Genomic DNA, 24095 nt, shown 5'->3' on the forward strand with positions numbered 1-24095 from the left:
TTACTCATCGAGGATTCTTCCTTTTGGACGAGTAAAGCTGGAAATCATTTCTAAAGATAAAGTCAAAACAAAGACATTCTATTCCCCCTTCTAAACATATATAAATATATGATGCAGCAGGAATCAGAGCAATTGTGACATGAAAAGGGAGGGTGAAAAACCAACCTTCCCTACATTTGAAAATTCAGCTCCCCATCTTTTCGAGCTTCTGCATGAGAGGATCTTTCTCTCCCTCTCACTAGCTCTCTTTAAGAGCCCCCTGCAGCTGTGTCTTCAGATTGAAAGCCAGTTGCCTCTTATTTATTTACACCGGCACAAAAGAAAACAAGGGCTGGGGTGGAGCTGGAGAGAAGGATTGGAAGAGGAAGCACTTTCCTTGAATCTAGTCCAGGGGCACATTTGCATTCGAATGAAAACAGTGCATTGTCAACCACTTCTGTGCTGGAGGTCTTAGATCTTTCAGCTTTCTGTGTAGGAGCACAAAGTTTTTTCCAAGGAGAGGATAAGGTGGAGAAGGGGTTGTGTGGGGAGAAAGAAAGGGGGCTGGAGCTGGAATAAGAGAGAGAGTGGAGGAGTACAGGAAATTGTGAAGATGGGCAACAGGCAGACAGATAAAGGGGAGGCCAGAAGGAGTGGTGGAGGAGAGATACACACACACACACACACACACACACACACACACACACACACACACACACACAGAAAGACAGAGAGACAGACACTCACCGAGAGAAGCCTCTGCAGATGCTCCCTATGAAAAGTTTCAGTTATGCTAACGAGCCCTTTTTGGAAGGATAAATAATAGAAAACGCATTCTTATAGACAACATCCCAATTTTTATCAGGTGTCTTAGGTTTAGAGGATGATCCACGGTTGTTAAACAAGAATGTTAAGATCCACTAATAGCAACACCTTGGAGTATGAGACAGCTGAGTACTTTGTTGAAAGAAAGCTTTTATAGTGAATACTGAACTCTCTGCTCTTCTCCAGATCAAAAAACAAGAGAAAAAATCCTTCATGTAGAAGAATTATTTAAAGATATGCTCATCAGGCAAAAGATACATCTTTACATCTCCTGCCTAAATATCTGGTGTTGGTAGCTTGGGTACCATTTTTGATTCAAGTGGATTTCAGCTTCAGGGTACCCACCTTCATCCTAAGTGGGATGCTCTATTTTCAAACAGAATTATTTTGGAAATTACCCAGAGTTAGATTTTTTTTCCCCCTACTCAATTTTCTAGGCTAGATACATTGGAAAGAGTTTGCCACTGGGGATCAAAGGCCCTGGGCTCACTTCCCAGCAAGGTGTGTGAACTTAGGTAAATCACATTTTTAGGACTTCAGTTTCTTACTCTACAAAGGGGATAGATTAGATGACTTTTGAGGTGCCAGTCATAAATCTATGATCCTAAGAGCCTGTATGAAGCACACCTTCCCAGGTCATATCCATTTGCAGCTTTGATGAGCTACTGTTACTAAAGTTTTAAATGGAAACTCAAGGTCACACCAGGAGCAGAGTATAAATGACCTTCTTTTGGCACATTTCTATTTACAGCAGTATTGGTCCTTCACATCCACAGGGTCCAAGTAGCATACAACAGTGAAACAGCGAGAAGTGCCAGCTTCCCTGGTGTCTGATGAACACCAAACAGGGTCCCTCTGAGAGCCTTCTCACCATTTCCATTAGAGAGATTAATTTGTATGCGACTGATGACAGAAATCTGATGAAGGTGGAAAAGGGAACTGCAGCAAGGGCAGGGGGTAAAAGGAGAAATTTCCATGGGGAGAGGTAGGTGAATGAAACTCTAGGTGGGCAAAATGGTTTTCAAAATCTATTCTTGTGTGCTTTAAACAGTATCCTGAAACTCACAGCCTAAAATGTGATGCAGCACATTGCAATGTAAAATATCCAATTTGATATCTTGTAATACTCCTTCTACTGAAGATTAAAATATATATCACATATATATCTGTATATAATATAGATATTTAACTTATATACGGGTATGTATCTTACATAATGTCATATATTATATCTTGATATATGATTTATAATGGAAAAGGTAGTAAATTTTTACTTCATTGAACTATTTAATTTATTGAATCGTACTTTGGACTGTCATGTTTCCACGCTAAAGATAACAAAGCTCAATATTTCACACATTTGTTTTCAGTTACAGTCAGTCCCATTATACAAATTATTGAGAAATAAACCACTCATACTTTGTTGCTGAAAAAAAAGGAAAAGCTTTCATCCTCTTCATTCAGTGATATATGTAATAGTGGGTAGTGGCTTAGAGAAGTAGAAGGGGAAAGAACACTCAATTCTGATAAAGCTGATATATTTGACATCCACCCCATTCATAGGTTCTCAGATTTAGAAGAAGAAGGGATCATTTCTGCCCAAGCCCTCACTTAACAGTGTGGATAAGTTGAATCCAGAAGTTAAATACCTCCCAAAGGCCATATAAGTGGTATGTAGTACAAATAAAAGCTGAATTCAAGTCTCTCACTCCCAATCCCCCTCCCTGCCATTGTATTACAAATGGATAGGGAGTATTTTTTTCCCTTCCCTCCTGGCTTCTTCACCTATTCATGTTATCCTTTTCCTGTACTGAGAGGGAAAGGGAGAGAGAGAGAGACAGAGAGAGAGAGAGACAGAGAGAGAGAGAGACAGAGAGAGAGAGAGAGAGAGAGAGAGAGAGAGAGAGAGAGAGAGAGAGAGAGAGAGATCAAAGATGAGAGCCACTTACAACAGACTATGCACTCCAAACAACACACATCTGTATAGCACTTTAACATTTGTGTTTTTCTCATAGCACTCCTATAAGAAGGTATCAAGTCCTTATGCCCTCAAACACTTTGAGACTATAATAACTATGTTTTCCTTATTTGATTTTTAAAGAATGATTAGTTGCTTGAATTCATCAATTCTCCTCTGTTCAAAACTTGGGTGTTATCTTTGAATCATCCCTCTCACTCACTTAACTTATCAGTTATCAAGTCCCAGAAATTCTATTTCTCTCACACCTCAGTCCATCTATCTTACCCTGGCTAGACTAATACTCTGTGTGCAAGGGATTTCAAAAAGGGAGGAAGGCAGAGTGGGAGCTTTGGGATAGAATCATGTCACTTCAAGTTGCCTTAAAAAATTCCATTGGCTCTTTATTTGCCTACTGAACGTAAAAGTTTCAAGAAGTATTTAGAAAATCTGGCTGAGTCTTGCATTTTCAGCTTTATATTCTTGGGAAAACAGAATTAGAATTGGAAGGAACCTTCGATGTTATCTAGTCCACACTATTTATTTTACGTTTAAAGAACCTAAAGTGCAGAGAGATTGCAACTCCTTTCATTCCTCTACCTGCTCTCCAAACTCTTCCCAAATGGGACAAATTCTCCCTGTATTTTCCTAGGATCATAGCATTTAAGATAGAAAGGACCTTGGGAGCTGATTCAATGAAATGTAATTAAAAATTTTATAATTTGCCTCCCTTTATTTATTTATATATTTATAATATGTCCTCCTTTTTTTTTTCTTTTCTTTTCTTTTTTCTTTTTTGTTTTATGGTAGGTTTTGGGGATGCAAAGACAGTTCCTGTCTTCCTGAAACTTCATTCTGTAGCATTTGAAACTGTTGATCACCTCGTCTTGGGTTCTCTGCTATCTGTGTTTTTAAGATACTCTTCTTGTCTGGTTTTCATCCTGTTTGACTTCTCCTTTTATGTCTTTTTTTGCTGCTGCTTCAGCCATGTCATACCCATTAACTGTGGTTCTTCTGCCAGGGTTGTGCTGGAGCCAGATCTAACCAGCTCAGGAGTGCAAATTGTTAAATTTTCAGTGTATGCATTTATATCTTGAAAATTGGCAAATGCTACAAATTTGGACTTGATTTATTGTTCTGTTAATTTTTAGGCTAGGAGGAGGTTAATAATGTGGATTAAACTTAAAAGTGTGTTGCTGGTACTTTTTTTGAAGAGCAGGTTGCTGAACTAGTATACTTTTGGGACTCTTCTCCAAAGCTGTGCCTCAGACCCTCTCCACTTTTCCCTCTATACTAGCTTGCTTAACGATCTCATCAGCTTCCATGTGTTCAGTTAACATCTTTATACAGATAATTCAGAGTACCATATATTTATAGCCCCAGTGTCTCCCCTGATCTGAATGATTATATCACCATTTTTTTTTCAACATCTGGAAAAGATCAAAATGTCAAAAACAGAACACATTATCTTTTCTCCAAAATAGTTCCCTCTGCTGAACTTTCCTCTTATTACCAAGGACACTATTACATTTCCAGTCACCCAAACTTGCAATCTCAGTGTCATATTTGATTGCTCAGTCTCATTCACTCCACATATCCCATCTGTTGCCAAATCTTGCCCTTTCTACCTTTATAACATCTCTCCTGTGTATTTACTTGTCTCCACTCTCATCCCCCTTATAGACCTTTATTTCTTTGCTTGGATACTTGCAATAACCTCTTCTCTTTAGGTTTTAAAGACATCATTCTCTCCTATTTCTCCTCTTCCCTATCTGCTCTTTTTCAGTATCCTTTATCTCGATCATACCCATTAAACAGGGACCTCCCATAGGATTCAGTCCTGGGTCCTTTACTATTCACCACTTATCATCTCTAGGCTGATGATTCTCAGATCTGTCTATTCTGTACTAACTTCTCTGTAGAAATCCAGTCTCACATCTCCAGATACTTTTCTTAAACAGAATGTTCAATAGATAACTTAAACTCAACATATCCAAACCTGAACTCATTATCCTTTTCCTTTAAACCTTCCTCCCTCCTAATTTTCCCCTTCTCTATTTGTGTAGAAAAATACCTTCCTCCAAATCCCTCAGGTTTGCAACCTAGATATCATCCTTAGCTCCTCCATATCCAATCTAGTGCCAAATTTATCAAATTCAATTTTATACCATTTCTGGAAAATGCTACCTTCTCTCCTCTTATACTGCCGCTACCTCAATGAAGATCATCATATTTGCTGGACTATTGCAAAATAGCCTTTTGGTTAGTCTTCCTTCCACGAGTCTCTCTCTACTCCAGCCTATTTTCCATTCAGCAGTCAGAGATTTTCCTAACGTGCTGGTTTAACCATAACACTCTCATATTTAATAAGCTTCGGTGGCTCCCTATCACTTCTTGGAACAAATGCACAATCCTCTGTTTAGGGTTCAAAGCTTTTCATAGCCTGCCATGCTGCCCGCCTCTCCCAGTCTTCTGAAACCTTATACCTTTTTAAGTACTTTTTGATCCTATAGCACTGACCTCCTTTTTGCTCCCTAAAGAAGACATTAGGTCTTTTGGGTCCAGGCATTTTCTCAGACTGTACTCTGTGTTTGAATAATGTTATTTTTGCCATTTTCTACAAGATGCCTTTCTTGATTCTAGTTCCTTCCAAGTGAGAATTTTTTCATGGATATATCTTGAATATAGCTTGCTTTTGCTACAGCAAGCATTTAACTATTTTCTTCTCAATTAGATGGAGAGCTACTCAACATCAGATCATTACTGTTCAGTTTTTCAGACTCTTTGTGATCCCATGGATCATACTAGGTGTAGAATTTTCTTGGCAACAAGTAGTTTGCCGTCTCCTTCTCCAATGGATTAAGGCAATCAGAGGTTGTTATTTGCACAAGATGACACAACTAGTAAGGGTCTGAGGACTGATCTGAACTCAGGTCTTCCTGATCTCAGGCCCAGCACTCTATCCACTAAGCCACCAAGCTGCCTCTTCAAAACTTTTTGTTTTGTATCCCCCAGTATTTAGTACAGTTTTGTACACAAAAGACTGACTGGTCTCCCTGCTTAGATCTTTCCCCATTCTAGCATCCATTCTGTGGGCAAAATGATTTTTCTAAAGTGTAGGTTTTACTCTGTCAAGTCATGTCTACCCTCCATTCAATAAACAGCAATAGTTAACTCCCTATCATCTCTAGAATCATATTTGGTTCCACTATTTGACATTTAATGGTGTTTATGAACATATCATCTCTTTAACTTCCTAGTTGTCTTATACTTAATTCTTATCCATTCCTCTCCTAAGAACTTGGGCAAGTTAGTTAAACTTGGGACTTGGGTAATTCATCTATAAAATGAGTGTTGGATTAGATGTCTTCAGAGATTCTTTCTAGTTCTAGATTTATGATCGGGGTGGACAGCTATAAGTATGGAACACTGTATGTAATGTTTGACCTCGATGATATATTGGTTTGTTTTGCTGGATTTCTTCCCCAAACTTTTTATTCTTTGCTATAAAGGATAAGTTCCTGGTGGGGATAGAGGCATTCTTTGTTGAAAAATGTGTGTGATATAAATATAAAAGTTATAAATATAAATTATAATTTATTAAATTAAATTAATAAATTAAAAAAATAAATTAAATTGACCATAACATTTTATTTCAATATAATCCCTAAGGGAATTGGTGATAGAGATAATTGCCTACAGCCATGTAACAAGGGGTTTAAGAATGTGGTAATCTCTAAGGAATTTTGGCTTGAAATCATGAACAAACAGTGTCACTAAGTAAAACAAACCCCCCCAAAAAGTGGATTACAGATTTATAATCAGTCTTTGGTGGAATCCTTTAAGACTTGCCAACTTTCTTGAAATTGTCTGAGAGGCTCCTAATTCCTTGGATGCTGGGCAGACAGTCTAGAAATGTCAGAGATGGAAAACTTTGTTCCCTCTCTAGAATAAAGACTGATTAGCAACACACTCTGCCCTTACTTCATTCCCCCAACTTAAGCTACTTTTTCTCTATCTTGTTCTCCTGGAACTGAAGCCAGTTTAGCATATTTAAGTACAGTACAATAATCACAGTATAAGGTACAAACTGGACTTAGGAATCTCAGGTTCTAGTCATGGTTATGCAACTAAGAAGCTTTATGATCTCAAAAGTGACAAACTCCCAAGATTTCAATTTCCTCTTCTATGAAATAAAGTTTTGGATTGAGATAACCACTCACATCCCTTTACATTAGAGGTTCTTGTTTGTATGTGTGTGTCGTGGACCCCTTTCACAGTCTGCTGAAATACACAAACCTCCTTCTCAGAAAAATGTTTTGAAAAAAAATGCAGTGTTACAAATGAATCATTGTACTAAAATGCTATTATCAAAATAATTGTAAAAATCAAGAAGTCAGGCCCAGGTTAAGAACACTATATATACTAAGATGTACTGATAAAGAATCAATACGATTTACTCTTATACCCTTTTGTCCTTTTTGCATCTCTTGAAAAATCTTCATACTTCTACTGGCTAAAGATATTTAGGAAAGGTATAAAACTATACCTCCATACCTTTTGATTATGTCACTTTTATTTTTTGATCACCTGTGTTCGATAGACATTGGCATAAGAGTGAAAGAAAACACAAGATAATTGTCAGTGATGGGACAAATGGTTGTAACCACCTGAGCCACAGGTAAAAAATGTAAAGCAGGTCAAAGCTTGTATTTACTATTTTGGTATTAACATTTTACTTCTGTACTGCCTAATGCCTAACCAAGGCCCCTAATTAGGCTCTCCCAGTATGTTCATACTCTTCTCCCATAAAAGAAAAATATATTCCTTCAGAGAAAATAAATTTGGGTTAGTGTTAGGAAAGCAATAGGATTGGCTATTATGCTCCACTTGAGTATAAATCATGACAACATTCATTCTTTCTGAGAGCATTTGTTTTTTTGAAAGAAGAAACTTTTGGCCCTGGTTGGTAGAATGTATTGGACTAAAATGAGTGAAGTCTAAAAAGGAAAAGAGAGGAGGATGCACATTTAACAAAAATAAGGGAAGTTGGGATTACATAGAGGCTGCAACTATACTTGTAACCATTTGCTAACTAAAATAATTATTTCATTAAATATAATTAGGCATAACCTTAATAGACAGGATATTTTCTTCCTAAGGAAGATCTCATAAAAATATTCACAAATGAAAGGAATTTTTTTTATTATGGTTAGAACAAAAAAATAAGTCTTTTCAGATAGTGTAGACAGGATAAATTAATAAAAAAAATAGATATTATGACAAAAATCATTTAAAAACTCTTATGAACAAGAAATGTCAACGTTCCTATAAACCTATCCAAGTAAATATTTTAAAATAAACGTAACATATGAAATTGCCTAAATAAAGAATTGTCCTTTGTATAGTGACACGTATAGAAAACCCCTATCTTAGAAAGTATCACATTAGCAACTGAATTAGTAGGAAATTGCCCTTTGGACACTGGCATCCTGGAGAAAACCTGTGTCATATATAAAACTGCAAATGAAATTTATCTCCTTCTGTTTTTTTCTTCATTATTCTTCAAAAATAACATTCCCACAAAAAATAAATTGTGATGACGTTGGACCATTTGTCTACATGGTTTTCCACATCAGAAAAGATTAACTCCCTTCAGAAAGTATTTCCTGAAAACTTACTCTGTTCCCAGTTTAGGACTAGCCACAGTGGAAGATACAATCAATCATCTATTGATTTAGCCATTCTGTCACTGTCTCTGACCCACCTAACAGGTGCCGCTCTGCATGGCAGTGAAATAACAATCAGTGATCAAAAATAGTAGCACATTGGCCTCTGGCAGAATGTAGCAGATGGTATATTTGTAATTATATTTGAAATAAAAACTTCCTTCCTTCCTTCCTTCCTTCCTTCCTTCCTTCCTTCCTTCCTTCCTTCCTTCCTTCCTTCCTTCCTCCCTTTCTTCCCCTTTTTTTGTTAAGGAGAGAGGCCAAAACTTTGTAAATGGATGAAGGCATGCCTAGCAAGTCATGCTATTCAATCTGAAATAAATGCCAGTTTGGCTTCATCAAAAGTTATTTCTTCCAAATTTTTTTTTTTACTGAAGTTGTTCTTAAGAATATTCCATATCATCTTTTATTCTTTACTCACTCCAAGGATCCATAATTTTGTCTTTGTGAATGAATCATTGATAAATGTCTCTGGCCATCCATTCTTTAGCAGGCAGATTTTTAACTCCAAACTTCAAGTCTCTGTTTGATTTCATTTCTGTCAGCTCTTGCTCCACCTTCATAGATCTCAATTCCTCTGAACTTTGTAAAAATAATGTTAATACCACCACCAGCAGCAATAGCTGATAATTCCATTGGGCTTTCCTATTGAAATCCCATCTGTTCTCTTATTATGTGGTTGTAAACACTGTTGTACCTAAAATAATTCATTAACTTGAGGATTATCTGGTGACAAACATCCGAATTTAGGTAAGTTAGTCCTCAGATGACATGGTCCATTGTGTTGGTAGCCTTTCTATCTTGGTAGAACTTTCCAAAGCTATGCTAAGCTTGCCTTAGAACAATGACAACAAAAATCCAGGGTCCCTTCCATGCCAAAATGAGGTCTTGAAGCAGGACATATGCATTACTATGATAAAAAAAAATGCCCTTCTCCAAAGTGCCACAACTCTAGCCAGGGTGTCTCAAATAGTTTCTCCTCCCCACACTTCCCCCGTCTCCCGCATCCTCTCATCCTACTCAGATGCCTCATCACAGCATGGAGGAGAAAGTGGTTCCTTGAAGGTTATGTTTGTGGAATGCAAGCTATGAAAGGTCATATTTCCCATTACTTAAAGATAATTTATGGATGCGCTGGTTTTATATTGTTTTAATTCTAAAGAGTTGAAAATCTATTCATGAGTATATCATTTTACTTATATTTTGCACATTGGTATGATGTTTCAAAATATCTGTATATTTAGTTGGTTAAAAGTACAAGATACCTTATGAAGACATTTGGTTTTCTAGCTAAAGGAAATTCTACTTGAATGACAACAGCCAAAGAATGATTAAATTCATTTATTTACTAATTAAAATGACCAGCATTTATTAAGCACCCACTTTATTCTAGGACTTGGTGCTAGGGATGCTAGGGATACAAAGAAAAAATTCAAAATAGTCTCTGCCTTGAAGATGCTTACATTTACTACAGCGGTCAGTAGTAGCACAGATAAACAACAACGAAAAACATACAGAGTTTTAAAAAGGCAGCGTGTGTGTGTGTGTGTGTGTGTGTGTGTGTGTGTGTGTGTGTTAAGGCACTAGCAACTGGGGAAATCAGAATAATCTTCATATAGGAAGTGTCACTTCAGCTGAACCTAGAAGGAAGCTCAGAATTCTGCAATGTCAAGGAAGGGAAAGAGTGCATTCCCGTCATAGGAACAATACCTATGCAAAGAGATGGAGACTAGAGACAGGATCAGGGACGTGAGTCCAGGCTGGCAGCTGGTGGCACAGTACATAGAACTCTCTTCCTAGAGTCAGGAAGACCTGAGTTCAAATTCAGCCTCAGGCACTCACTACCTGTGTGAGCCTCGATAAATCACTTAATTTTGTTTGTCTCAGTTTCCTCAACTGTAAAATGGGGATAATAATAGCACCTTCCCTACAGGGCTTAATATGGAACCTGGCACAGAGAAGTCTCTTTATAAATACTTATTGCCTTCCTTCCTCTCCTGAGGCTTGCTCTCTAGCCAATAAACTGCATAGTATATTATTTTTATTGTTAACATCACCACCACTAGTACTTTTTTTGACAAATTGTATATACTTATATAATATAGATTATACATAAATATATGTTTTATATATTTATGTGATTCTTAAAATTTTGAAAATTGTCTTCTACATTTTCTCACTTGATTCTCACAATAAACAATCCTATCAGGTAGATATTATTATTATCATCACCATTTTATAGATTAGGAAATTGAGATTCAAAGAAGTTGTGAATTGTTCAGAATTGACTTATGTCTTCCTAACTCCATGTCCAGTGTGCTATTCACTCTGCTTTGAAAGAGAAACATGAAAGAGACGATACATGAAATGTAACATATGCTGTGAGACATGGTCGATGTGTTGATTAGTTTTGCTTAGCTGTTTTCTTTGTCACAGAAGACATGAGGGAAGAAAAAGGCTATAAATAAAAATTAGAGTGCTAGACAAACAGCAGGTATCAAGAAAACTGAAAAAAATACAAACAAAATTATAAAATTAAAGTGAACCTTCAAAAGATCATTTTGAATTTCTATTTCATTTAATTCTATTTAGAATTAGGGAGGTTCTATCACATGACACTAATACCAGCTTGACCTTTATAATACAATCCTATGTAAAATTCCATTTTGATTTCTGTCTATAAACGCACTCAAGATGAATGTACATTTTCTTGAAATATTATCGATAAGGCTAGGGATATTTTCTTCAGAAACAGTTACATCTTCAACTATTCTCATTGTTATTAATAAAGCCATGAATGTTTCATTCATATTACTGATATCTAAGAAATGTCTCATCATAAGAGGGAAGATGTGCATTGACTGTTGTAATGGTGTGGTGATTTTTTATAATGGCTGAGCCTGTAGATTGACTAAACAATGAGTTCAAAATGAACTTAGTTTTTTCATTTTCTATTGACTATTTCCATATTACCCATATAACAAGTCTGACTGATCTTATCAGTGAGCTGAACATTAAAAAAAGACAAAAATCACCTTTTTTGGTTCCTTTAGCGTCATAAGGACAATAGTCCTGTCTAAGTGAAAATACACATTTGAAAAACAGTGAGGAAGTCAGATTTTTATTTATCTGATTATCTGAATGTCTTAGAATACTTGTAAAAACTGAAGCTTTATTTCTACACAATAAATTTGCTCTCTGGGGACAGGGGCAGTTTTTATTTTTATTTTTTCTATGTTAGGTGCCTACCAGAGTACCTTCCACATAGTCTATACTTACAAAGATGTTTGTGGAATTAAGTGCCCCTTGAATTTAAACATAAAATCATGACTGAAGTACTAGGTCCTTATTAGACTCAGAATAATGGTCTACTAAACTAGAAAACTGAAGTTGTCCAACTGTTTACTTGCTTCTTTTAAAAACAATAACAAAAACAATAAACACAAAACAAAATAAGAAACAAAAAACTGTGAGTGGAGACAAGTGGCCTGGCACAATCATTGCACAACTGACTTTGAAGTCCAGTAAGCCTGGGTTCAAGTTCTGTTTCTGGCACACATGGGTTGGGTGATTAGGTAAGTGACATGATTTTGTGTCCCTGGTGGGTCTTTACTATCCAAGGTACAGAACAAATGCTGATATGTCCCCACAGAGAAAGCTTCCCAGAGAAAGCTCCCTACAACCATGAAGTCACCCACCTGTTTAAAAAATAAATGAAAAAAGAAAAAGATGTTTCCAGGGAAATTCAGAAATAAATGGGCTCCTTTAGATGGTCAATAGCATTTCTGAAGATGTTTATAAGGAAAAGTTCTCTGCCTAATGGTCTCAGATGCTTCATTTAATGACTAAAGCTTTGGCATTTTAATGAAAAGATATTCAAGAAAGAAAATGATAATTAGCTTTGTCATAATAGAGTCTACTGACTATCCTAAACATTATACAATGAAAGATAGCAAATATAATGAGTATAAATTACATAAATGGTATTATCATATTTTTTCTTGAAAAATCCCCGATTCTCCCCCTAAGCCTTAGACCAGTATCTCATTATTTTTATGGAGTTTAATTCAATTTATAAGAATCTTTTTTTCCCTCACACATCCCTTGCTTCTTTTCCCCCTTCACTGAAAAACAAACAAACACATCCTGAAATAAATGTCTCTTCGGGTTCTTGAAGATTATACCAAGGAAGTAGCACATGTGACTGTTTCTACCAAGCTGGAAAGGTTTTTGAGGACAGGTTTGGAAAACATGTTTATTTTCTAATTACTTCCTTCTCTAAATGAGAAGAGGTTTATTGCCAGATTAGTCACAGGGATATGTATGTATCTATATATACATACATAATACGTATATGTGTACGTACACATAAATATACACATGTATATATCTATGTATGTGTATATTGTGTATTTAATAGATTTTAAAATTTTAATTTATTTAAAAATTTATTAATTGTAAGTTAATGTCATGCTTCCCTGTTAATTATCTCGAAATATGCATATATGTATATATACACATATGCATGAATGTATATATACATACACGTATACAAACAAAGGTATATATATATACATATGGAGGTAATCAACAGAGGGAGAGTATGAATATTAAAGGGAATTTGGAAAAGCTTCTTAAAGAAGTTGGGCCTTTAGGCTAAACCTGAAGTTGACCAGGGAGACCAGGATGTCAATGTGAAAAGGGAGAGAGTTCTAGACAGGGGAGATCACAAATGAAAATACTCAGATTGTTAAAATAAAAAATGCAAATTAGGTTAAATTAGCAACTGAATTTAAAAGAATAATAATTTGGAGCTCAAGGGGAAAAAACTACTCACTGAGTATATAAAATTTTATGATTACACTTTCAATCATTCATAGAGAGGGAAAAGAAGGAAGAGAAAAACTCTTGCAATAAAAAAGACCTGCAAGTTTTTGAAGAAAAAATGAATCAAGTGGAAGAAAGGGTGATATTAAATGAAAAACATCACAGCATTTAGGGTTGAGAGGTACTGAAAAGCATTTCTATTTCAGTTCCTTCATTATATAAAGAAAATGTGACCCAGAAAGGTTAAGAGACCTGCTTATAGTCACAGAAGTAGCTCTTAGTGAATAGCAGGGACTTTCCTCATTTGCTGGTATTCTTTTGTGTATTCAGTATTCTTTCACTTCCTGGACTCAATTCAAAGGTCCTGGTAAATTTGCATAAAATCAGATAAGTACTTAAGTTTTTTGTAGGTTTTTTAAAGTGATATATTATTAGCATAGGAAAGTGGAACATAAAACTACATTAGTAACATTTTTTTTTATAACCATTGTCTTTAAAAAATATTCACACTTGTAGTTAATGCATCATACTAACAACTAGTTTTAATAGGAGCCATTTTGTCTGAACGATTTAACTCCAAGATGATTACATTTGCTGACCATTTGCTTACTACTTCAAAATATATTTTAACTAAAGCATGCTTTGCATGCATCGCAAAGCAATGCCTGATAAAAATTCAGCTTGGACAAAATTTAATTTTACTTTTAGCAAAAACAGTTTTCAGATTCTTCAATTATTTAATTTACAAATTTCTATGATAACCTCTCATTTTTATGTAACAAAACAAATTCATTCGTGTATGTGTTTTATAAAAAGCTAGATTTCAGAAAAGAATGTTTCTTTTTCTTCCAGATTATTTTTCCTGGGTGGATTCTAAAAATTGCTATCAACGTAGGGTTTCACATTGAATATATATGTATATGTATACAAACACAAATAGATGTGTATATACATATGTGTGTATATACACATATGTACATACACATTCATAAACACTCATATGTACATATGCACATACAAGTGTGTACAGACACACATACACATATAAAGGGCAACCGGATGGCACAGTGGATAGAGTGCCTGGCCTGAAGTCAGGAAGACTCATCTTCCTGAGTTCAAATCCGGCCACAGACACTTATTAGCTATGTGACCGTAGGCAAGCCATTTAAATATATTTGTTTCAGTTTCTTCATCTGTAAAATGAGTTGGAGAAGAAAATGGCAAACTGCTCCAGTGTCTTTGCCAAGAAAACCCCAGATAGGGCCATAAAGAGTCAGACATGACTGAAACAACTGAACAACACACACGCACACCATATAAACCCTGAATACGTATGTTTGAGTATATATTCAGTGTGCATTTATCTATCCATATAGATATAGTTCTGCTATAATGTGACACAGGAATTCCTAAAAAGCACCTCACTGTGCAAAACCATTAACAAAAGCCTTAGGATTAAGGGAAAATGGTGTTAGAAACACAAACAATTCATCAGTGGCAGGTTTATGGGAAAAAATATTTTATATAAGAAATTGATGTGGAAAATGCAAAAAAACAAAGTACAAGTAATCAAATACTTATATTTGCCATTAAGATGGATTTATACATGTTGTAATATATATACATATACATTGTCATATGCTTTGTATATGTGTTTATGTGTGTATATATAACAAATATGAACAAATAAAAACTAACATGTATAATACATGCAGATTCTAAACTGATAGGTTAAGGTAGTCAAATTAGGTTTTTAAAACTATAATTCACTCTCATTTTATATTCATATTTTATTATAGATCTTCATAATTTACAACATTCAGAGACATCTTTACTAATTTATTTAAGGTATCTAATATAACATTTGTAAAGATAACATTTTGTAAATGAGATAGCATTTATAAAGCAGCTTGCACAGTGCCAGGTACATAATAGGCACCATATAAATGATTATCCCTTCACATTCCCTCTTAATAGGAAAAAAATCAGATGTGGATAAGGATATAGATTTATAAAGAAGTAGCAAACTATTCCCATACTCCTCAAAAACTATAGTTGAAGTGGTGTGTGTGTGTGTGTGTGTGTGTGTGTGTGTGTGTGTGTGTGTGTGTGATAAGTGTACAACATTACTCTGACACATACCTGGCTGAAGCTCTGGATAGCAGCTCTGGCTTGACTGCTTCGAGCTGGGAGTTGGGAAGGTGCTGTTTCACCCAGGGCAAGGGTCTGGTTGCTATGGTAGCTGGCTGAGTACTGGAAAGACCCTTCAGGTTTGGAATTGAGCTGAAGTGCACTCTGGGAGAGAAGGCTGGGCCCTGAATTGAAAGTAATTTGGAGCAGTCAGTGAGGGTGAAGCAAAAATGACATATATTATTTACTGAGAGTAGCCTGGAATGATCACATGCACATGATTCTGGCCATCTAATAGTCTTTGATTCTGACAACTAAAATCAAACTGCATAGTTGATTGAAATCCTAAGACTTAAGCTATATCTTTAGGTTTTAAAGTTACAAAAAATACATATTTATTATTCCAGTGCTGACCAACATGCAGAAACTTTTCATAGCCCCGTTGACTGAAAAAGGAATCATTTTACCATTTTTACATAATCATAAACATAGTTTTATTCATTTGAAAGTATTTCCTATTCTGTGTGCATGCTACATTTAATATCCTTAATTATATCTATTTAATTCAATGAACAGAGAGGTAAAACAATCATCTAACCTCAATTCTTAAAGAATACCAATCAGTGATAATTTTTATGACATAAAGAGTAATATAGCACTTCAGTGTCCACAGACATGACAACTTTTAAAATATCAAGAGCTCTTTATGCAGCTAAAAGCCCACTTAAATTCTCACTGAAACCATGACTAGTTTGTCAGCTTATCTTTTCCATCTCAGCAAAGCACAGTATGAAATCAGAGAGGAAATAGTGTTCAACATGAGAACTGCCCAGATTATAGTGATGATGAAGAGATAAGAATCATTAATACTTGCCTAATTATTTTATCACAATGTCTACCTAAAAATATTACATTCTTAAGGAATATTGGAACAAAAAAGCTTGCTGACTGACGCTATTTAAAATTATTGCTTATACTCATATCAGTCAATGAACAAGTATTCATTAAGTACCTACTGTGTATAGAGCACCACGTTAGATTCTGGGGAAAAATGAAAAGTTCAGATAAGAAGCAATCCCCATTCTTAACAAGCCCACAAACTTAGTGGAAAGATGACAGTCAAGCAAGGTAACAGGCATTTATTAAGTATCTACTATGTACTAGGTACTGGGCTAAGCCTTTAGCATACCAGGAAAGGCAAAAAATAAAACAAAATAAAACCTCACAAATGCAAAATTGTCCTTAGACTCAAGAAGATCATAGTCTAATGTTCTAGTACAGATAGCTATAAATCATGATTACATGATAAGTGAAATAAAAAATTATAAAACAAAGTATTGTGCAAGGGTTAAGGGGGAAGTCATCACCCAAAAAGGGATGATAAAGGAAGGTTTCTTGGAGGATGTGGTATTTGAGGAAAGAACAGATAACTCCATGGGAAAAGATGGATAGAAAATGCATTTCAAGGACAGAGAACAAGCCTGAAATAAGGCATGGAGGTGTGAGAGCAAGGTTCTTGCTTGGTTGTTAGAGAACTATTCAGTCTGGTTGGTATTTAGAATGCACAGACAGTACTAATATGAAAAAACTGAAAAAAAATTATGGTGGTGCCTGATGATGGAGGCCTTGGATGGCAAGAAAATAAATTGACCTTTACTAGGAAGGCAATAGTGAGTGGCTAAAAAATTCTGCATAGTCAAATAACATGACCGGATCTGCATGTTAAAATTAAAAGTGATGATTCTGTCAGTGATATGAAGTATGGTTTAGACAATAGGAGTTTCAAAGGGTCATCTTTCAACTTGATGGAAGGAAAAACTGCCTAATAATTATAGCTGTCAAAGTTTAGCTCCTAGTAGTGAGTTTCCTGTCACGGGATGCCTTTGAGTGATGTCAAGGACATGACATGTATGCCAAGATGTTGTAAAGAAAGATTCCTATTCAAGTATATGTTGAACTATATGGGCTCTCAAGTGCTGAGAGAGAGACATAGACAGAGAGATAGACAGAGACAGAGACAGAGAGACCCACAGAGATAGGGACAGAGAGAGACAGAAAGAGACAGAGACAGAAAGAGACAGAGAGAATAGATAGGTGAGATAAACGCAAAGATTTATATTGATAATGATCTTTCTAAAATGAATTTAATACCTATTAACAGATCAAAAAAGAAGCATAAATGAGAGCTGAAGCAAAACCTTGCAATGCAAATTTCCTCAAATGATTTCAATCTTAATGCAGAAAAATCACTTTCCAGTTAAGAAAGAAATTGTTCCTGCATGAACTATTCTGTCCTTGACACCATTTCGGGTATTTCACACAATAGTACCAATTCTAGTAGCAGGTAGTGACTAAGGTTATAATTTCATTCTTGATTTCTCTTTCTTAAAATGTGGTTTCAGATGTCAAGGCAAGTGTCCAAATTTGACATTATGTGGAACACTTCACTGAAAGAATTTTTCAGTGCCTTGAACAGTATCATTTTATATCCCCTCTTAAGGATTTCTGTGTCTTTTCCTTGCTTCTGATTCCCTTTGAAACTTTGAAACACTGTGAAGGGAACTGTAATGAAGTAATGTTTGGCAATTAATATATTTTGTTTTTAACTTAAACAGTGCTCAAATATGTTTTGAATTGAATAATATTTTTTATTGGATAGCTTAGGAATTTAGCTTCTGGATATAGCATAGACAAATGTACTGAAACTTTCAAAGATTCAGTTTACAAATGTAATAACAATAATCCTGCCCAGGTTATCTTGCACAGAAGAGGTATTTAATAACAATACCTCAGATTTGCATAATACCAATGTGCATTTGCACGACAAAGGATCACTTTGTGAGCAAATATAAGAGCTTAGATTCATAGGTTCATAGATTTAGGATGGAAAGGGGCTTCATTTAATGGATAAGGAAATGGAAACCCATGAATGTTTGTGACTTTTCCAAAATCCCACAGAATACAAGAGGCAGAGTTTGCAATAAAACAGATTCTCTGTCTCCAAATCTCCCACTCTTGCTGTTATACAACATTGATTCAAACCCATATCTCCTGACTTTCATTTCCACTTTCTCCTAGACCATGAACTCCAGTTCTGCCCCTAACATTCCTTGTGACCATGGAAAAGTCACAGTACCTCTCTGGGCCTCAATTTCCTCATTGGTAAAATTAGAAGACAGGACTAAAATTTTTTTTCCTATCTCTAAAATTCTTTAATTGGGAATCAAGCTCTTTGAATGCTCCTTGGTCCCTTTTTTCCTCTTTGCCAAGCAGCAGGATGCATTTTTTTCTTTCCCCTTGGATGGTGAACAGTTTAGGATACAGGAGAGAAAGAGTGAGAAGGCACGTTAGGAGGTGGAGGATTTGTCTTTTACTCTGTCTCAGCCTATTCCCATCACTGCAAACCATGGCTGACCAGAAAGAACTAACATCATTAATTGTATAAGATTCGAGGTCTTAAAATTATACACTCAAATGAAAAAGGTACATGTTGCATTACTTAGCTACTGGCTATATTTCAGCAGACTATTGATTTTTCTACACATGATTTTCCTATGCAAGACTGAGAGATTTAAAATATAATTAGGGTTAAATGAGCATAGGTATTTCAAAGTCTATGACATTTCTAGGATTCAAAAATTGAGTTATTAACTAGGTTAGCTAAATTTGTTTACATAGCTACCTCCAATAAATATCAATGATAATAATAATTATATACAACTTTAGGGTTTATAAGGGAACTTTTCTCACAATAACCTATGTTGAGTAGTGCCCATTATACCCATTCTACAGATGAAGAAATTTAGAAAAGCTAAACTTATCTAGGGTTAGAAAGTAAATTACTGTAAGAATCTGAACTTGCACCCACTTCCTCTCACTCTAAATTTGGAACTCTTTTCTTTCTAGGGCCACTTTTAATGCACTTCATAAATCCAATTACAGATTGAGTACTTGAAGTTTTTAATGCAATTGCCCTTCTCTCCTCCAAATAATGTTACACCTGATGATTAACTTTAGAGCCATATTTATAAAATGCTATTTAAAAATACACTCAATATGCTTTACTAATGTATATTTCAATATAATATTTCAATATAAATTATATTCAGGATGCTACAATTTATATTTCAATATTTCAATTTATTTATTTCAATTTATTTATATCTTCCACATGATCTTCCATCTGCTGAAGAGGAGTGAAGACTCCACTATCTCCAAGTCACTGATAGAGGCTCCAGTCAACTTGAAGCTATGGATTGGGATTTGGGGAAAGGTAGAATCCCAGGAAGCAGAAGGCTAAGAAATGGGGATAAGGGATGAAAATGAGAAGCAAGAGGTGGGCTTCTGGAATAAGAAGCTAAGACTGATACTTAGGGATAAAGAGTAAGGTAGAAAATGGTGAGCATAGAGCAATCAGCTATGGAGCAGAAGCCTTTATCCTCCTCTTCTTCCGAACAAGGAAGAACTTTTTCCTTTCCTTCCAGTAAGGGAGAAGAAACAGTGCTACTGTGTTTTCCTTTCTCTCTTCTTTCCATTCCCTCCTTCCAGAACTCACCCTACAACTTTGGACCTATTGCTAACTACCTTCCCTGCAAAATAACACTAAGAACTCCATAGGGAAGTTAAGGTAAGGAGGAAGATTCTCTGGCAGCAGGGACGTCTCCACTGATGAAGGAGAAATGAAAAGGTCAAGGAAGAAAGGAGGGAAATCCTCAAGTGGCAGTGTGGTGTATTGGGGAGGGAGGCAGTTCCTGGTGCTAAGTGAGAGATATACCTAAATACATGTAAATTTCATTCCGTTAATGAGTGTTATTATGGCTTGAAATATAGTACACCCCATAGACAGTTTCATTTCCTACTGAGAATTATAGTCTAGGTCTATATTAATCCAAAATTCCAAAGGCAATTGCATCTATTTGTATTGAACTTGCATTAATTTTTATAAATGCTCTTAGGACACAAAGTCAATTGCTACTGAAACCTTCCCCAGGTCCTCCCTTGCAAAGTCTATCAGTACGACAGATAGGTTAAGTTTTTCCCCTAGTAGTGACACTGAGGCTGTATTGCATTAATCATATTTTCACATTTCCTGCTTCTTGTGACCAATACGTGGTTAATAACTGACTGGTACTAAGGATACAATTTGGCACCAAGCAAAGTTTTTCTCTATGCACAGTTAATGGGAGGATTGCAACCAAAGGTTTCATGTCATCTATTGTCAGCTGAGCTAACTGGTTTCATCTTTGGAATGTGTGATGCTTTAAAATAGGTATTCCAAAAGAAAAAAATGTGGGATTATATAAGGTCAAAAAATTCTAAACTTTTTACAGCAAGTGATAGTTTTAAGGCCTTTATTACTTGTAAAGTTGGACTCCCTTTTGAGCTGTATTTTGACTGCTGTAGCAGTAATTAGAGAAGACTAATTCATTGATCTGATTTGATTTTGAACTTGACTTCACTCACAGAATAACAGAGCTACAGCAGGAAGGGACCCCAGAGGCCAGCTATCCAATCGTCTCCTTCTACAAGTTGTGAACCTGAGGTCTAAGAAAGTTGGTACACAGGTAGTAAACATCCCAGAGGTGGTATTGGATCTCAGAGTTTGTACTAAGGGCAGAATTAGAACTCTACATTGTACTGAATTACCTCTCAGCTGATGATTTGTGAACCTAGAGGTCAGCTCTCTTGGGCTAGCTTCCGCTCATACCTAACATCTGGAGTCAGCTCTAGCCACCTAGAGATGATTATAAGTATCCCAGAACTCATATACTCACTTTCAAGTTCCAGGCAGACTGGTCTATTGTTCACTGTGCATGGCATCACATCTCACACTTCTGCACCTTTGTATAGATTATCTTCCATGACTGGAATGCCCTCCCTCCTCACCTCTACCTCTTATAATTTGAAGATTCAGTTCAAGTACCATGTGCTGTTGGAGGCCTTTCCTGCCTTTTCTACCTTCCTTCCCCTAGCTGTTAGCTCTCTCCCTTTCATTCTACTTATCTGTATACATCTACTTTGCCTCATGTGAACTCCTTGAGAATAAGGAGTGTGAATTTTTTTGTCATTATCTCCCAAGTACGTAGCATGATTGGCAAAATGTAGATAGTTATTAGGTGATTATTTAATTGAATTGAAAGGACAAGGAATTTTTGACCCATGAGAGAACTGATACCAGAACACACCTGGGTTCCCCCCATTTCCCTTCAACAAAGATTTATTTTCTCTAAAAGGTAAAAATGTTGTCCCTAAGGTCTGATTGGTACCTGCCTGTCAACATAGATCCTGTTTTCCTAAGGGGATAAAAAGTCCTACTTATGTGGAGTCAAGGCCCCCTCTAACTTGGTAGATGATATTTAGACTACAGGAATCCTTGTATCCTGCCTGCCCTGCTGTCTAGATGTTTCCATATGGAGTCAAGGGAGGCTGAGACTACAGTGATGGGTATAGTGGACAGAGTGCCAGGCCAGAAGTCAGTAAAATCTTATTTCAAATTCAGTCCCATACATTGTGTGACCCTGGGCAAGTCACTTAACCCTGATTGCCTCAGTTATTAATCTATAAAATGAACTGGAGAAGGAAATGACAAACTACTCCAGTATCTTTGCCAAGAAAACCCCACAAGGAGACATGAAGAGTCTGACACAACTGAATTGACTGAACAATAACCATACAGAAATTAAATACCATTGCATCTTTCTAGTTTGTCCTTGTGGTGTTAGGGAAAAGTAAATCACCTTTTATTAACTGTAATAACTTGCAAATGGATTCCAGTTTCATCCCAGTATCTGGGATAAACTAATAGGATATTACTGGGTCAAGCCTGCTCCTAACACCTTCTAGGAGTCACTTGCCTCAGTCAGCTTTCCTTTGAGTATTTTTAAGGGATGAGTTTCAAAGCCTACTGTTGATTCAGTAAGTATTAAACAAGAGAAGAAAGGAGACGCTGGGGTGTGCCCTGGCTAAGTGCCATCCCTTCTATAGCACTTTGAGGCTCTGCAAAGAAACAGGCAATCAAGGCCACTTAAAACTTTAATAAGATAAGGCCAAAACACAGATGTTAAACAACAACAAAAACCGCGACAGAGCAAGATAGATAGGTATGTGCTTTAATTATTGATCATCCTTAAGCAGATACCTAGTCTTTCCCTGCTGTTGCTTCTAGGGTGTGCAGTTTGCATGTTAATTCATTTTCTGTTTTCTAAATATAGCTGGAAGATTACCTATTGAAACCTATCAGTGTTCTCACTCCAAGATACTGACATGATCATCTTACCATCTTCAAAATAGGATTTAAATCAAAGGTGCAATATATGCCCTTCAAAAATGCTTGTCCTGACATAATTAAAATTGTTACTCTTTTCAGGCTGCAATTATTTCATTAATTGTTAGACGGTGAGTTCCTTGAGGACATGGACAATCTTTTGCCTTTCTTTGTATCCTTAGTGCTTAGCACAGTGCCTGGCTCATAGTTATTATTGTCCAGTCATTTCAGTCATGACTGACTCTTCATGACCCTATTTAGGGTTTTCTTGGCAAAGATACTGGGGTGATTTGCCATTTCTTTCTCTGGCTCAATTTACAGATGTGTCTACTGTGCCTCCTAGCTTCCCTGCCCTCCTGGCTCATAAACTAGGTGCTTGATCAATGTTGACTGACTGGTTGACTTCAACCAACATATATTTTGTAATTTAAAATAATGATTATACAATGAGAACAGATCAGATTATACTATTCCTTAATTAGTTGGCAAGTTTTGTTGATTTTCCTCTTCAAAAAACTTTCATATCTACCTTCTTAAATTTCCATGTTCACTAGCCTAGTTGAAGCTGCCATTACCTGTCACCTGAACTACTATAATAGTCTTCTAATTACTTTCCCTTACTTGCAACCTTTTCCCAGTCTGTAGAGTATCATCTTTGTCAAGAACTGTGTGACTAGTCACTTCTCTGTTCAAGAATCTTTAGGCACTCCCTACTACATCTAGAAATAAACAGAAACTTCACAACATGGCATCCAAAGCTCTTAGTAATATAGTTCCAACCTACTTTTCCAGGCTTATTTTACATGACTTTCCTTCAGTCCCTCTACCTTCCACACAAAATGGCCTGCTGTTGGTATTCCATCTCCTGACCCCCTGTCTTTGCTAATCCCAGATGTAGACTCAATATCCTCCTAACCTCTGCCTCTTAGAATCTACAGTTTTTTCCAAAGTTCAGGTCAGATGCCAGCTCCTAGGGGAAGTTTTTCCTAAAGTATTAGAATTCCCTCTACCTTCCACTTGTGTTGTATTTTCTTGTCTCCTCCAGGAGAATCTAAGGTCTTCAAGGGGATAGAGTTTTTTTTGATAATGTTTGTCTTTGCTCATTATTAAGCAATAGCTAGTTAGGGTACCAGTGTTTTCAAGAGCAATATGTGCAAAAAATGAAATTGAGGTTAACCCATGATCAAATGGGGCAGCTAGGTGGCACAATGGATAGAATGCCACCCTGCAGTCCAGAAGACCTCAGTTCAAATCCTGACTTGGACACTAAATAACTGTGTGACCCTGGGCAATTTGCCTCAGTTTCCTCATCTGAAAAATGAGCTAGAGAAGGAAATGGCAAACCACTCCAGTATCTTTGCCAAGAAAATCCCAAATGAGGTTA

General features: G+C 36.1%; 1 protein-coding gene across 4 annotated transcripts in view; it reads right to left on the reverse strand.

Annotated features, from left to right (window-relative positions):
• The window catches only part of CTNND2 (catenin delta 2), a 1167955-nt gene that overhangs the window by 496004 nt on the left and 647856 nt on the right, over window positions 1–24095 (reverse strand). For all 4 annotated transcript variants that reach the window (XM_072605431.1, XM_072605432.1, XM_072605429.1 and 1 more), the window contains exon 7: window positions 15460–15632. In XM_072605431.1, the coding sequence (XP_072461532.1) occupies window positions 15460–15632 (173 nt within the window). The remainder of the gene's footprint in view (window positions 1–15459; window positions 15633–24095) is intronic.

This window comes from Notamacropus eugenii, chromosome 4 (genome assembly GCF_028372415.1).
Source record: "Notamacropus eugenii isolate mMacEug1 chromosome 4, mMacEug1.pri_v2, whole genome shotgun sequence".
Taxonomy (NCBI): domain Eukaryota; kingdom Metazoa; phylum Chordata; class Mammalia; order Diprotodontia; family Macropodidae; genus Notamacropus; species Notamacropus eugenii.